Source organism: Vicia villosa, unplaced genomic scaffold (genome assembly GCF_029867415.1).
Source record: "Vicia villosa cultivar HV-30 ecotype Madison, WI unplaced genomic scaffold, Vvil1.0 ctg.002028F_1_1, whole genome shotgun sequence".
Taxonomy (NCBI): Eukaryota; Viridiplantae; Streptophyta; class Magnoliopsida; order Fabales; family Fabaceae; genus Vicia; species Vicia villosa.
In genome coordinates, this window is record NW_026705817.1 from 1 (window position 1) to 14,648 (window position 14,648).

General features: G+C 34.6%; 3 protein-coding genes across 4 annotated transcripts; 2 read left to right on the forward strand and 1 right to left on the reverse strand.

Moving 5' to 3' along the window:
- Nucleotides 1-832: 832 nt before the first annotated feature.
- Nucleotides 833-1,942, reverse strand: LOC131637560 (uncharacterized). The gene is made up of 4 exons (XM_058908160.1): nt 1,665-1,942; nt 1,487-1,537; nt 1,301-1,388; nt 833-1,212 (listed from the first exon to the last, which is right to left on the reverse strand). Exons 1-4 carry the CDS (start codon nt 1,757-1,759, stop codon nt 955-957), a joined length of 492 nt encoding a protein of 163 aa, XP_058764143.1. The 5' UTR covers nt 1,760-1,942; the 3' UTR covers nt 833-954.
- Nucleotides 1,943-3,275: 1,333 nt separating this feature from the next.
- On the forward strand, nt 3,276-4,414 carry LOC131637551 (DNA repair protein XRCC3 homolog). Its single transcript, XM_058908152.1, has one exon. The coding sequence runs from the start codon at nt 3,388-3,390 to the stop codon at nt 4,246-4,248; it is 861 nt and encodes a 286-aa protein (XP_058764135.1). The 5' UTR covers nt 3,276-3,387; the 3' UTR covers nt 4,249-4,414.
- Nucleotides 4,415-5,002: 588 nt separating this feature from the next.
- LOC131637550 (actin-related protein 6-like) lies at nt 5,003-8,815 on the forward strand. Of its 2 annotated transcripts, none has more exons than XM_058908151.1 (6): nt 5,003-6,052; nt 6,141-6,204; nt 6,569-6,653; nt 6,744-6,794; nt 7,740-7,802; nt 7,890-8,815. In XM_058908151.1, the coding sequence occupies exons 1-6, from the start codon at nt 5,141-5,143 to the stop codon at nt 7,933-7,935; spliced, it is 1,221 nt and encodes a 406-aa protein (XP_058764134.1). In that variant the 5' UTR covers nt 5,003-5,140; the 3' UTR covers nt 7,936-8,815. The 2 variants fall into 2 exon arrangements, with proteins under 2 accessions (XP_058764134.1, XP_058764133.1); XM_058908150.1 differs by having other exon boundaries at nt 5,010-6,052; nt 7,879-8,783.
- The last annotated feature ends 5,833 nt before the right edge of the window (nt 8,816-14,648 follow it).

Below are 14,648 nucleotides of genomic sequence, written 5' to 3' on the forward strand. Positions count from 1 at the left end.
CTCAACATAAGCTAATTCAAACATACACAGAGTTATCAGAGGTGACAGCTTTCCCCACAGCCATTTGGTTGACCGAGTTTTCTTCACCTGCATGCAACCATATATAACTTTTAAATACAATATGTAACAGAGCAAACTTTCAAATGATGTGTTAACCTTTACCTCTCACTGCTTGATCAACTCTTCCTTCCATCTTTTCAGAAATTCGCAGCTTACACTGTTGATTGCAGAGTAATGATGAATGCTTTAGTGTTTAGTGCTATCAAACTATCTGCACATTACTTATATAACACTCTAAATGGACTCTTCACATACCTGCTACTTTTCCACCGCCCAATAGAAATCAATGCAATTGTTCAATTAGTCTTCTTTGCATTTACATCACTTCAAAACAGTTTTCGTTTTATTTATATGCCTCACGAAAAACAATAACTGCCCATAACCCAATTGATCTTTCACATCCCAATATAATATAACACATTACAACTATTTTATAACCATTTAATATTATCGTACTACTCTTTAACATATACTATTAAATTGAATTTTCAACTATTCATACGTCCATTGTTGTGTGTTTACCTATTAGATTTAATAGCCTACCATTTACAGGAGCCATACCCAAACTTATACCAACAATAATGAAATTAGGTTCCCTATTCTGATCAAGTTTGATAGATATCCTGTTCAATACTTATAATAAACAATACTTAATTTTAAAACAGAGTGGTAATCAATTTTGCATAAAAACCATGGCAGATTCGGCTCAGTCCATGAAACTTACAGCCAAAATTGATAATATTTAATTTAAAACCAAACATAGTGCCATAATTGTTAATCTTGGTTCACATCCACCATTACAAAAAAAAACAAAACCATAAATCCCATACAAACCAAACTGCTAAAAAACGGCCCTATACATCCACCACAAACATTGCCTAACCAACAGCTCTATCAACGATCACCACTGCGCTCCACTGTTACCATAATATCTAACACTGGCGGGTAATAAATCACAAAGTGCACTTTATCGCCTACTTTCAGTTCCGCTGCCCTTACATAGTCAAACCATTCTCCATACAAATATGTTTCATTTTTTTTTGGCCTCTTCTTCATATTGCAGTCATATGGGTACCCGTTGTCCACATCATTGAGGGTAATCTCTGACATTCCAGCAAGCCCACATTTCTCTACTATTTCTGCAGGAATATACTGCACTCATTGACATACAATATCAGTTACATTACATCTCTGTATAACACCAGTGTGCCAACAACTATAGACTTTGAACACTGCTTACCATAACATTTGAGCAAAACTTCTTTACATCATGAACTTCACGTGTCCAGTACGCTTCTTCGAACTCTTCCTGTACAGGACTCATTTCCCTGCAATTAAGACCACATTTACAACACAATGCAAACACAACAGCATCAATATACCTATAACGATAATATATTCCCTATCTCTTATAAATAAACTTTACCTCTCACTATCAGAAGATATCATTATGTATTCAATTCCATCTCCATCATCCCTTCAACACAATAATATACAAACTATTTATTAAACTAAGTTGTAACTCATTATTCCGGAAACACAATCAATTTTGTAGAGGTTAAATGGAATTCAATACAAGAAACAAAATTAAACTATAAGATTACCCTTTATTTTCAACAATCCTGGCAGCCTCTACAGAAACTTTACCGGCATCGTCGACACGATTCAATCTTTGATGTTGTTTCTTCCATTCCTCCATAACATCATCATTCTCCTGTGACCCACTCAGTATCCTCTCAACTGTGAGCCGCTTCCATGGAGTTTGCAACTCCAACCTATCGGGTGAACTGGAATCAAAACAACATTGCGACCTCTAAATGGATGAATATCTTATGATAAACTCTGCAAACAACATAAACAGTAACACATGCACATACCTTCTTGGCTGCGACATTTTGTTCTTCAAACTTATCACCCAACCCTGCGTTTCTTACACCAACAATGCCAAAGACAGACTCTTTGATTGCTTATGAATCCAACGTTACTTTCATTTTAAATTCCAGCGTTATGTAACAATACCAATAATAGGATTCTTTTTTGGGCCTATTAACAAATTAGGTCTAACAATAAAAATAGGTTTTCTGCACCAAGGCTAGAATTCTAAGGCCCATTAGATAAATTAACCAACTATAAGGTCCAACAGGTATTTTTAACCTATTTAAAATATTTTACCTTATAATATGAACTTACATATATATATATATATATATATATATATATATATATATATATATATATATATATATATATATATATATATATATATATATATATATATATATATATATATTCCCTATTTTATTAAAGTGCCCTAAAACCCAATGCGCGAGACAGACGGGTACCCGTGCGAACGCACGGGTAAGACACTAGTTATTTTCTAAAATACGTGTCTAATTTATTTAGTAAGTTAATAAATTAGTTATTATTGTATCTAATATATACTTATCTATATATATAATATAAAATAATTAAAATATTAAAATTACAATTTTAACGAGTCAATTCCATTCAAATACGAAATAATATAGTATGAATACACACGGGTACTTATATCATACGCATAAATTTGAAATATTAACGGGAACACGAAGTTATTAATCAAAATAATTAATATTAACGGGAACACGAAGTTATTGATCAAAATAATGAATATTAACAGGAACACGGAGTTACTGATCAACATAAAGAATATTAACGGGAACATGAAGTTACTGATAAAAATATTGAATATTAACGGGAACAAGTTTGGAATATTAACGAGAATACGAAGTTACTGATCAAAATAATGAATATTAGCGGGAACATGAAGATACTGATCAATATATTGAATATTAACGGGAACATAAAGTTACTGAATAAAATATTCAATATTAACGAGAACATGAATTACTGATAAACATATTAAATATTTACGGGAACATGAAGTTATTGAGCGAAATATTGAATATTGAATATAAAAGAAAGTTTTATATTTTACACATCTGGTTTTATGACATTTACCTTTAGAATATATATATATATATATATATATATATATATATATATATATATATATATATATATATATATATATATATATATATATATATATATTGAACAAAATAACACGGCTACTACGGGTACCCGTGCGGACGCACGGGTATCACGCTAGTTTAAACCGAAAATTTTATATATGGTGTGTATATATTTTGCCACCACTTGGTAGTTATATATAATAGAGGTGTCTGGTTACAATTTTATTTTCCCCCGATTTTACAAAACAAAACCCATATCCATCTGAATAGGGTTTATATGAACTGAACCATCGATGAATAGAAGGAGATCAAAATGTTTATACAGCCGCAGAAACTAGTGCAGCAACTCCATCAAAGAACCGAAAAATGCACCGTGGGGTGTCCCGTACTTGATCGCCTCCTCAACGGCGGCGTACCCACTAAATCAATAACAGAACTCGTCGCCGAAAGCGGAAGCGGCAAAACCCAAATCTGCCTCCAACTCGTCCTCTCCGCTCAGCTTCCACCTTCCCACGGCGGCCTCTCTGCTTCATCTCTCTACATATTCACCGAGTCCCCTTTCCCCGTCCGCCGCCTAAAACAACTCTCCCGCTCTCTCCTTTCATCTCATCCAAATCTTCTCAGCTCCGATCCTCTCTCCCGTGTCTTCCTCCGCGGCATTTTTTCCGCTGAGAAATTTGTTAGTTTATTACCGGACATTGAGATTTTTCTTACTTACTGGAAATCACGATTGTTACCTGTTAGGGTTATTGTTGTTGATTCCATTGCTGCTTTGTTTAGATCTGAATTTGATAACTCACGAATCGATCTTAGGCGGAGGTCATCGTTGTTTTTCAAGATTTCCGGTGGATTGAAATCGTTGGCGGAGAGGTTTGGGTTGGTTGTGGTTGTTACTAATCAAGTTGTTGATTTGATGAATGATGGTGAGAATGGAGTGAGGATTGGGAATTTGAGTGAGATGTATTCGTCGCGGCGAAGGGTTTGCCCGGCATTGGGGCTTTCCTGGGCGAATTGTGTGAATTCTAGAATGTTCTTATCTAGGGATGAATATGGGGAGACGAAAAGGAGAAGACTGAGTGTTGTTTTTGCTCCTCATTTGGGTCATTGTTGTTCTGAGTTTGCAATTACTGGAGATGGTGTTTTTGGTGTAGAGATGGTACAAAGGAATGTATGAATTGTTGTTTTTATATGCTTTTATTTTATAGATAGATAATAATTTTAAAGTGTATGTATGTATGTATATGAATAGTAGAATAGAATAGGATACAAAGGAATGATGTTCAATGTTTTGGTTGTTCATTCTCATCAATAGTCAAGCAAGCACCGCATGGTTTCTATCATTGCTGTTACTGGAAAATTCTTACATCTCTAATTTTATTCTTAATTTGGTGTTACATAACAATGCATGAAATACACCTCCAGTAACTAAACGAGATATGCAACTTAGACAATTTCACGAGTACTGCAATAGTGGTGATCGACCTCAAGTGGCCGAAAACAACAACGACTAAATGACTGTCATTTTCGGTGACAATGTAGGTTTTAGATACGACATGTTCGGGAATTCAAAAAACTGGATCCTAATTACAAGTTTGGAAAATCTCAAAACTCTTCAATGACTTCCTAGCTGATTAATTCAATGGAGGAATGTTTTTAAAAATCCTTCATGTTTCAACCTACGAGTACAACAAAACAAGTCATGGTTGTAAAAAATATCTATTCTGATATTTAGAATTCTTCTGATGTCTGTGATCTAAATTTACAATTGTGATCTAAACTTACAATTGTGGAACTTAATGACCGTTTGAAAAACAATGAATTGATGACCATTTGAAAAACATATATTTGTGGTTAATCGAATTGTACGAAAGAAAGTGTATAGTTTATCATAAGGAAAGAAAATAATTGTGATATTTTTCTTGTAGCGCTCAACTAGAGCCTGCGTTGGTTAATTTTGTCTCTCTTCAATTCTTTTATTTTTTTACTAGATTTTAAACTCAAAAAAACCTTAAAACCAGAGTACTATTTACTTATTTTCAACAATTTAGGAACTGAAACTCACAAACATGTCAACAAGCACCCAAGTGGTGGTTCTCGACAACGGCGGAGGTCTAATCAAAGCAGGATTCGGCGGCGAACGCAACCCCTCCGCCATTCTCCCCAACTGTCTCCACAAACCCCTCGCCTCCAAAAAATGGCTCCACCCAAATCCCCTCAACACCCCCGCCTCCGCCGACCAAGACCTCACCTCCGCCTCCGTCCGCCGTCCCATGGATCGCGGCTACCTAATAAACCCCGACCTCCAGCGCGAAATCTGGTCCCACCTCTTCACCTCCATCCTTCGCATAAACCCTTCCCAATCCTCCCTCCTCCTCACCGAACCCCTCTTCTCTCTCCCTTCCATCCAACACTCCCTTGACGAACTCGTCTTTGAAGATTTCAACTTCACCTCCCTCTACGTCGCTGACTCCCCTTCCCTCGTTCATCTCTACGAAACCAGCCGCAGCCCTAACGGCCTTCTCTCTAAAGCACAATGCAGTCTCGTCGTCGATTGCGGTTTCTCCTTCACGCACGCTTCACCTGTCTTTCAAAACTTCACTCTCAACTACGCGGTTAAGCGAATCGATTTAGGTGGAAAAGCCCTAACGAACTACCTCAAGGAACTTATTTCCTTTCGCTCTGTTAATGTCATGGATGAAACCTTCATCATTGACGATGTTAAGGAGAATCTCTGCTTTGTTTCTGTTGATGTCCCAAGACACCTTGACATTGCTAGAAAGAGTGGAAGAGAGAATCTCTTGAGGTGTACTTATGTGCTACCTGATGGTGTCTCGCACACAAAAGGGTTTCTTAAATATCCTGAACAAGCTAAGAGGTATCTTGTTCCTGATTGTAAGAAGGAGAATATCGATGATCACGAGGAAATTCCTCAACAACAGCATGAGAACAATAGACAGAAAGTTGATTTGACCAAAAATGTATTTGTTTTTTTTTTCAATTTTTGTTTTATGTTCACATTCATGTGTGTCAATCTTGTTAACTTTTTTTGTGCTTTGTGTTCTATAGGAATTTGACTTGACCAATGAACGGTTTCTTGTCCCAGAGATGATTTTCCGTCCAGCTGATTTGGGTATGTTCTTATTAGTAGTTTCAATTTAGTGCTATTTCAAATTGGATTAGATACGCAGCATTATTTCATTAATGTTTTGTCATTTTATGGTTCTTGAAATTGTGAAATTTGTATTCAAATGGGGAAGATGCGTCAGTGGTTATGATGTGTATTGTATATGGAAAGTACCTATAAAACGATAAAGTTCTAGTTGAAATCACAGTTGTAGACTGCAATATAGAACATTGGAATTATAGTTAAACATTTGGTTGATGAGTTTCTTAGGTGATTGCGAATGAGGATCGTTGTCTAATTTCACTATTTACCCCTTAATATCAGGTTTTAGTTGTATTCTCTGTAAAATGCTGAACAAAATGATTTGCAGGAATGAACCAGGCTGGGCTTCCAGATTGTATCGTACGAGCAGTAAATGCCTGCCATCCGCACCTCCACCCCGTACTCTATGAAAGGTAATTTCCATTTGATTTCATGATCCGGTTTGTGGATTGTTGCCTTTTGTACTTCTCACTATCATCTTTGGATTTTATGATCTTTGGCAGCATCATTTTAACTGGTGGGAGCACCTTGTTTCCTCACTTTGCTGAGAGACTGTAAGTTTTTTGTTTTGGCCTCAACACTTTGCACCATATTTATTTTGGTTGGGGTGGGTGGGGGCCTAGATTGTTTGTTTGTTATTTAAAACTAAACAAAGTATTTTGTACCAATATTTATGGATAAGCTTTTTAAACTTGAATAATTTTTTGTTGTCTAACTGATTTGGTTTATGAACTGATTTTAAACTTGTCTTAGTATTGAATCAGTTTCTTAACTTATTTGAACCTCGTGCAATAGTCACCGAAATTTTGCCAAGGCCCTCTCGCCACCTTCCTCTTCTGACTTGCCACTTCATACAACCGGTCCCATTAGATATTGCCTCCTCCTCTGTCAACACCATCAGTATCCCGATTGTAAAAGCTCACTGCTCCCCAATCCAAGCTTCCATTACCTCTCTTGGAAAACCTTGTTGGGTGAATGATTGGCATCAGCAGCAAGCCCCCAAAACCACTAGCAACGATGCAAAGATATGATTCACTGTAATATGCTGAATGCACTTTGTTACAAAGCTGAGCCTTGAATCTTTTCGTTGCAAACTGCAAAGTTAAAAACCAGAAAAATAACTAGTCAAGAGATTAATAATAGAATTTTCTTTTTTGCATGGATATTTTTTGGATCCAAACATGAAATAAGAGAGGAAAGCAGATATGCCTATTTTGTAACTTGGGTGAGGTAGGGTCAAACCCAACCTAAGCTTTGAGAGATGACATTTTTAGATTACAATGTTGGGATTTGGGATTTGAAAGTAAAATGGTTTGGGTTATTTTGGAAATTCAAATCTGAATAATAAACATATTTGGTTTATCTATTTATTTAAACCCAGTTTTATTATTTTAACTGTGATTTACTTAAGTTTCAAGTTTGGTTTGGCAATATTGCCTTTTCCGTTGCCTGTATAGTGTCTATTGCAAATTTAGTTAATTGATTATGAAATTTTGTAGAGAGAAGGAGCTTCGGCCTTTGTTTCCTGATGACTATAATGTGAAGATAACTACACAAGAAGAGTAAACATCTTTCATAGTCTGTTTAGTTTCTTGTAAGTTTGTCATTTCTACACAAAAATTAATGGTTCTTCTATAGTCCCCTATTAGGTGTTTGGCGTGGAGGGTCTCTCCTGGCATCAAGTCCCGATTTTGATTCAATGTGTGTGACTAAGGCTGAGTATGAGGAGCATGGTTCTGCTAGATGTCGCAAGAGATTTTTTCATTGACAATGCATGCTACAAATGCAGATATGCAAATATGTACACTAACATGTACTGTTTAGTTGTTGAGATTCATACAGCTAATCCATACAAATGGCACTTAGGAGAGATTGCCAATGGAAAAAGTATGCAAATTGAGTCGCCCCGGTTTCTTGGAACAAAGGTGTGAAGTTTGGATGACATACATTTTTTCAAGCATCATGATGCTGGTCGACTGGTATTGGATCTGTTTGCGAAGGATAGTAACTTCCATTCTATATGGGAGTATGGCGTGCTTTTGAAGTGCCAACTAGGGCCTATCTCTCTCAAAATCACCAGGATGGTAACTTCTCTTTTAAATTGTTGTCAAAGACCAAAATGTCTCTTTTAAATTATTGTTGCAAAAATTCAATTCTCTCTGTTAAAACATTGTCATTAGGAAAAATTAACAATTTTATAGTGAGTTAGGTAGGAATTAACATTGTCATTGGTTTCTATTTTAATTTAACAATTTTTTTTTGTTGCTAAAACTGAACAGATAGTAATAAAAAGGCGCATAATAAATTTCACCGCATGAAATCTGATTAAGTTTGAACAATAATAAATTTTACTGGATGTTGAGTTTGAACAATTTTATGCAACTAATTAACTAATTGATATTTATTATCGGCAATATTGAGAAAAATATGTGAAGGTAAAAGATCTTTTGTAAGATGAATTCTACCGTAATCTGAAAGTTGTTACAACTTGCAATAGTTTTCATTATGTAGAAACATAAGTTTTTTCTAGTGAGTGACTAAATAATGATAAGTTTATGTTTATTAATGACGCGTTGAAAAATATTAATATAGGGCGATAAAACACTTTTCGGAGTTGCATTTTTAAATAATTTTTTGAACAAAATAAGAGGTCTCATTTGTAGCGCTTTTTGTTAATGTGATTTTAAATGTATTTGAAGATGTATTTTCAAACATATGAGAAATATTTTTGGATTTTTAAAAGTGTTTTTTTTAAATAAGAGTGGAAAAAACATTTCCTAAAATTAAAAAAAAATACCAATGGGATAATCATTTTGCTTAGTGTTAGTATAACTTGATGGTGACCGGGGGTTTGCTGAAATCTTTTGTGAAATACATGAAACTTTATCATAGTTGTGTATAAAATATGTATATTTAAAAAAAAAAAATTAATTATACAATTACATACCATCTCCCTCTTAAGTTTGTTTCTTGTCCCTTTGATAAGATCCTCTTCAACTTTTAAAGTGTATTAATTATTTTTTCTAAACACACCTAATTACATCACATCTTTATCTACAGTCAGTAATAAATACACATGTATGAAAATCAATTATTTCTCTATTATCAAAAGTCATGAGATGTAGTGGGCGATAACTTCTGCAAGTTTGTCAAGAGACTTTGGGAGAATCCAACTGAGTTAGCTACTATTAATCAAATGAATATATGTTTGATTCCGAAGGTTGAAAAGCCTACTTCAGTGGTGTAGTGGTGAAATTGGTGAGACTAAAGCCATGGAAAAGACTTAGCTCATTTGTTTTAAACAGAGTCGCCATCGCGCTTTATTGTTTCCAAAAGGAATGGGAGAAAGAGCGAATAAAACTCACAGAAGTTTTTAAAATCAAAACTAATAAACTTATCAGAGATTTGGGTACGAAGGGTTTATTATACGAGTGGAAGGTTTTAAGCATCCCTCATATCCATGGTACTGCATGGGAACCTCTTTGAAAATGTTATTATTTTTGTATACATGTATTTTGAAAATCATATGTGAACTTTGTTTAAAAAGAGTGTGGGGATGAGAAAAGAAGTTTTTGAAAGTGAGCTCGATAAGACATCGCATCTTAGGCCTACATACCCCTTTAACAATAGGGAAGTCAGAGCTTTTGTAGTTCCTCTTAAAAGGAAAATAAAAGGGCCAAAGTGGCAAAATCTTTTTGGGTGTGAGCTTTAAAATACTCAATAAGTTTTTTTAAAAGAGGGTTAAGCTTTAAAATACTTAACAAGTTTAAAAGGGTTAAGCTTTAACAATACTTAACAAGTTTAAAATAAGAAGGGACCAAGCTTTAACAGTACAAGGTCAATGGGTTGGGAGAAGTTTCACCGGGAATAATTCTTCTCTTAACACTAAGGTTTTAAAACAAAGAGACCTAGCTTTAACAAAACAAAGTTCAATGGACTAAGAGTAGTTTCACCGGGAATAATTCTCCTCTTAGTACCAAGGTTTAAAAAACAAAAGGGTTTGGTTTGAGCTTTAACAATACAAAACCATAAGACAAGTGAAAAGCTTTAACAATACTTTAACACAAAAATAAAAGAGATTGGAAAAGATTTTAGTCAACACCATTCTCATTCCTTTGGATTTTCAACAAACAACTTAAGCAAACAATCAATGGATACCTCAAGTGTGTGTGTGTGTGTGTGTGTGTGCGCGCGTGCGTGTGTGTGTGTGATAACATGTGTCACAAGAGCACAAACAAGTATGATAATCATCAATCATAATGAACAAGAATATTTGTACCTTTGGATGGATTCATACATGAATGAATGATGGATAATGAATGTTTAACTTATGCACAATGGTTGGATAAGCAAAATATAACAAGTACAAAACACATGGATAGGAAATCAACAAGTATATGTACAAAAGATAATGGTTAAGATAAACATATAAGTACAAAAACATGGATTAAAATTAACAAGTATGTACAAGGTAACAAGTTCATGGATAACAAAGATCAACATATTTTTGGATTAGGGTTTTAATCAAAGGGTTTTGAAATTAAGGTTTTGGAATAAACACCTAAACCTAATTGATTTTAATGATTAAATACCAAATACTAAAAGAGGATTGGTCTAAGGGTACATGACATCAAATCCTAACCCTAAACATATATATACAAAAATATACTAAGTTACTTTGAAGAAAAATTCAAGAAATGATTTTTAGTTGATTTTTTCATACATAAAAGGACTTGTTTTTGATTTATTTTTAAATGACAAAATATTAAATATTTTTGATTTTTTTAATCATGATATAAAAATAGACAAGATAAATAAATCACACAAAAAAGAACAAGTTAAAAAGACCTATTTTTATATTTCTATGGATTTTCAAAGTTGTGAAAAAAAATGGAATAAATAAGTGATAAAAAAATGTTTTGTTCCTAGAAGGGTTCGAACACACGTCCTCTCACTCACCACTCAAAACAACAACCAACAGATTAGCGCGCGTGTGGTGATAGAGGAATGATATCAATTGAACATAAGTCAAAATAAGTGATAAATGGGAAAATAAAACAAAGTGGCAAAAAGGAGGATCGATCTTGCCCCCTTTGAGAGGAGAGGACTAGTGTACGAGTGCTTGTCAATTGTGCTAACGATGTATTCAAGTATATACATACTTCTAAAACATTATATTTGAAACTGATATTTTAAAATGGATGAATGGCACCAAGGCCTTCATCTTCTTCCTCAAAATGAAAACAACAACAACCACCATGGTTGAATTCGTGTTCCTTCAATTCTCCATCAAATTTCAAAAAGTAAAACATCAAAGTGCTCAGAATTTTTCCACGAATCCAACCATGGAACTAGTAAAATATAATTCTAAACCTAACTCATGAATTTCTGGAAAAGCTTATGAACCCTAGAAATTGATTTTTAAAATTAAACTCTTAATACAAACAATCAATCATCAGGACCTTAGGGCTATCATTCCACATGTAAAAACAAACATTTTGGTATCAAGAAATGCATAAATGGAACTCCATTCACGGAGTTCAAAATTGAACTACATACCTCTGAAATGAGGTCGAGTGAGAGCTGGAGAGGATCTGTGAGTGAATTGAGGATTTAGCTAGCTTCAATAATCCACCAGGAAGCTATTGCAATGCTCAGAATGATCTACAAGTGCCTGCAACCTCAAACACGATACCACCTACAAAGAGAAAAAGTTATGGCTGGAACTATGGATTCCCAGTGTTACAGATCTGAAACAGGTGTTTGGATAGCTTCTATATGTGATATAGAAGGTATGTAACACAAAAAGCCTGAAAATGCACGAGCCAATTTGAAAATAGCAACTTTGGTTCAAAGAGGTTCTTTAATGGAGGTTTGAAGAGTGATTTTTGGTTTAAGGCCTTTGGTGAGTGTTTAGAGGTTATGGATAGCTTCCATATGATAAATAAAAGCTGTTGGAAAGGCTAACTTGGTAGGTTTGTGTTTAGTTTGGATTTTGGCAAGTTAAGACCTTGGTGGAGCTTTAATGATGGTGAAAATGATGATTTTTGGTTAGGGAGCTTTTGAGAGGTTTTGAAAGTTATAGACAACTTCTAAATGATGTTTAGAAGTTGTCTAAAACTTTGTTTGACACCCAGAACTTGTGAAACTCAAAATCACTTAGAAAATGCAAGATGTAAGAAAAAGAGAATTTCAAGTGATAAGTGACTTGGAGAATTTTGGTGTGTTTGATACAAGAGGCAAGGGCCTCTATTTATAGGCACAAATTAGGATTTGTGGAGGGAAAAATCTTAGAGTTTTAAGTTCACATGTGATACTTGTACCTCTTTACTTGTTTGTGAAGAAATGAGAAAGTTGTGGTTTCAATGGTGAAGTACAAGGACCAATCATGCTTGTAAGGACTTTGATATGATCTTAGTGAGCTTGCTTGTTGTATTTGTGTTGCTTTTGCTGCAAAGGGAACATGGGTGAGGCTCAAGGAGAGTGGACTTTGCAAAAGCAATGCTTTTCTAGAATGGAAGTGTGACCTTTATACCATTAATGGAATGATCACTTGGATAATGTCTTAAACACTTGGATCATAGCTCAAAAGCAAGTGTAGTCTACTGATTATGGTGCTTGGAACAAGTTAAAGAGGCTTCAAGCAAGGAATCTTTCAATTTTGAACAAGTTTGGTTCATAACTTCTTCATGTTCATACTTGAATTTAAGTGTTCATGGAGCCATCTTCACAAAATCACATCTCATAGCTTAAGCCATGGATTTTCATGCTATTGATCTCTTTGGAAAGCCCTTGCTACATACTTTAAGTCACTTGTTAAAAGTTTTCTCAATCTCCTTTGGGATCATGGAGAAAAATAGTCATAAAGTTAGAAAAAATCTAAGTGAAAACACTTAAAAATTTTCTAAGTTTTTTGAACATAATCTTCAAAATTCCATATCTCTCAAAATAATCATTTTTTGAAGAAATGTTCATTGTGATGAGTTGTTTGTTTGATCAAGATCTACAACTTTCATTTTCGGAGATTTTTGAGTTTGTAGGCAAAATTTGGAATTCCCAAAATTAGGTCAAAATTCACTTAAAACCCTAATTTTGACTTTTGTTGACTTTTTGATTCTTGATTAATTTTCTTGATTTTCTTTGGAAAAATGTCTTCAATAATTATATGATGATGATTTGAATCCATAAATTTCATAGTTGACCATTTTTCTCAAAAGTCAATGGTTGACTCACACAGTTGACTTTTTCCAAGTGAACTCCAGTTTTGTGATTTCCAAATGAATCATGGTCTCCTCTTCAAATGAATGATGTGAATGGACTATAATGTTAATTTGTATGCCCTTGAATCATGGTTTGAGTCTTGGAGCCATGTCCTGATTAAAAGTCAACCCTCTAATGTAATTAGGTCAAAACCCTAATTGGGGCCTCAGGTGATCTTTAGAATTATTGATCTTGAATTGGGTTACCTTTGGTCTTAGATGTTGATTAGAAAACCTTTTGAACATAGGAGAGTGTTTTAACTTCCTTGTGGGTCTCAAAACCCTAATTTGCTCAGTCTCATCTTTGATTAGTCTTCTGCCTTAGGACACAAGCAACAAACAACAATTTTTGTATTTTTGGGTTAATAAATGATATATGCATAATGATAATGATAATGATGATCCTACCATTTTTAATATGGTGGGATCTCAGTGGTCAAAAATTGGGGTACAACAAGTGGCACAATTCAGGCCGATATCATTATGTAATGCAATCTATAAAACAGTTAGTAAGATAATTGTAAGTAGATTGAAGAAATATATAAATAAATTGATTTCACCCTTTCAAACTGGATTTGTTCCAGGGAGATTAATATATGAGAATATCATTATTGCAAAAGAAGTCTTGCATCCTATGGAGAAAACTATAGGAAAGAAGGGCTACTTTGCTATCAAAGTGGATCTATCCAAGGCATATGACAAACTGAGTTAGGAGTGCATTTGGAATGTTCTGCATGAAGTTGGTATTCCGGAGCATATGACCAAGATAATTATGCATGCAGTCACAAGTCTGGAGACAAATGTGAATTAGAGCGGTGCAAGGAATGAGTATTTTCGTCCTCAAAGGGGTATTCGACAAGGCGATCCGTTATCTCCTTACTTATTTGTGTTGTGCATGGATAAGCTGTCTCACCTTATTAAAGATGCTAGCAAGTGCAAAAAGTGGAAAGGAATTACAGTAGGCAGACAAGGAATTACAATTTCGCACCTCATGTTTGCTGATGATTTACTATTATTTGGCGAAGCTGGCGAGAAGCAGATGCACTGTGTCATGTAAATTCTAAAGGAGTTTGGCGAGATGTCGGGGCAAGAAGTTAGTAAGGAGAATACAAGCATTCTCTTTTCAAAAAATGTTACATGTGCGAATAG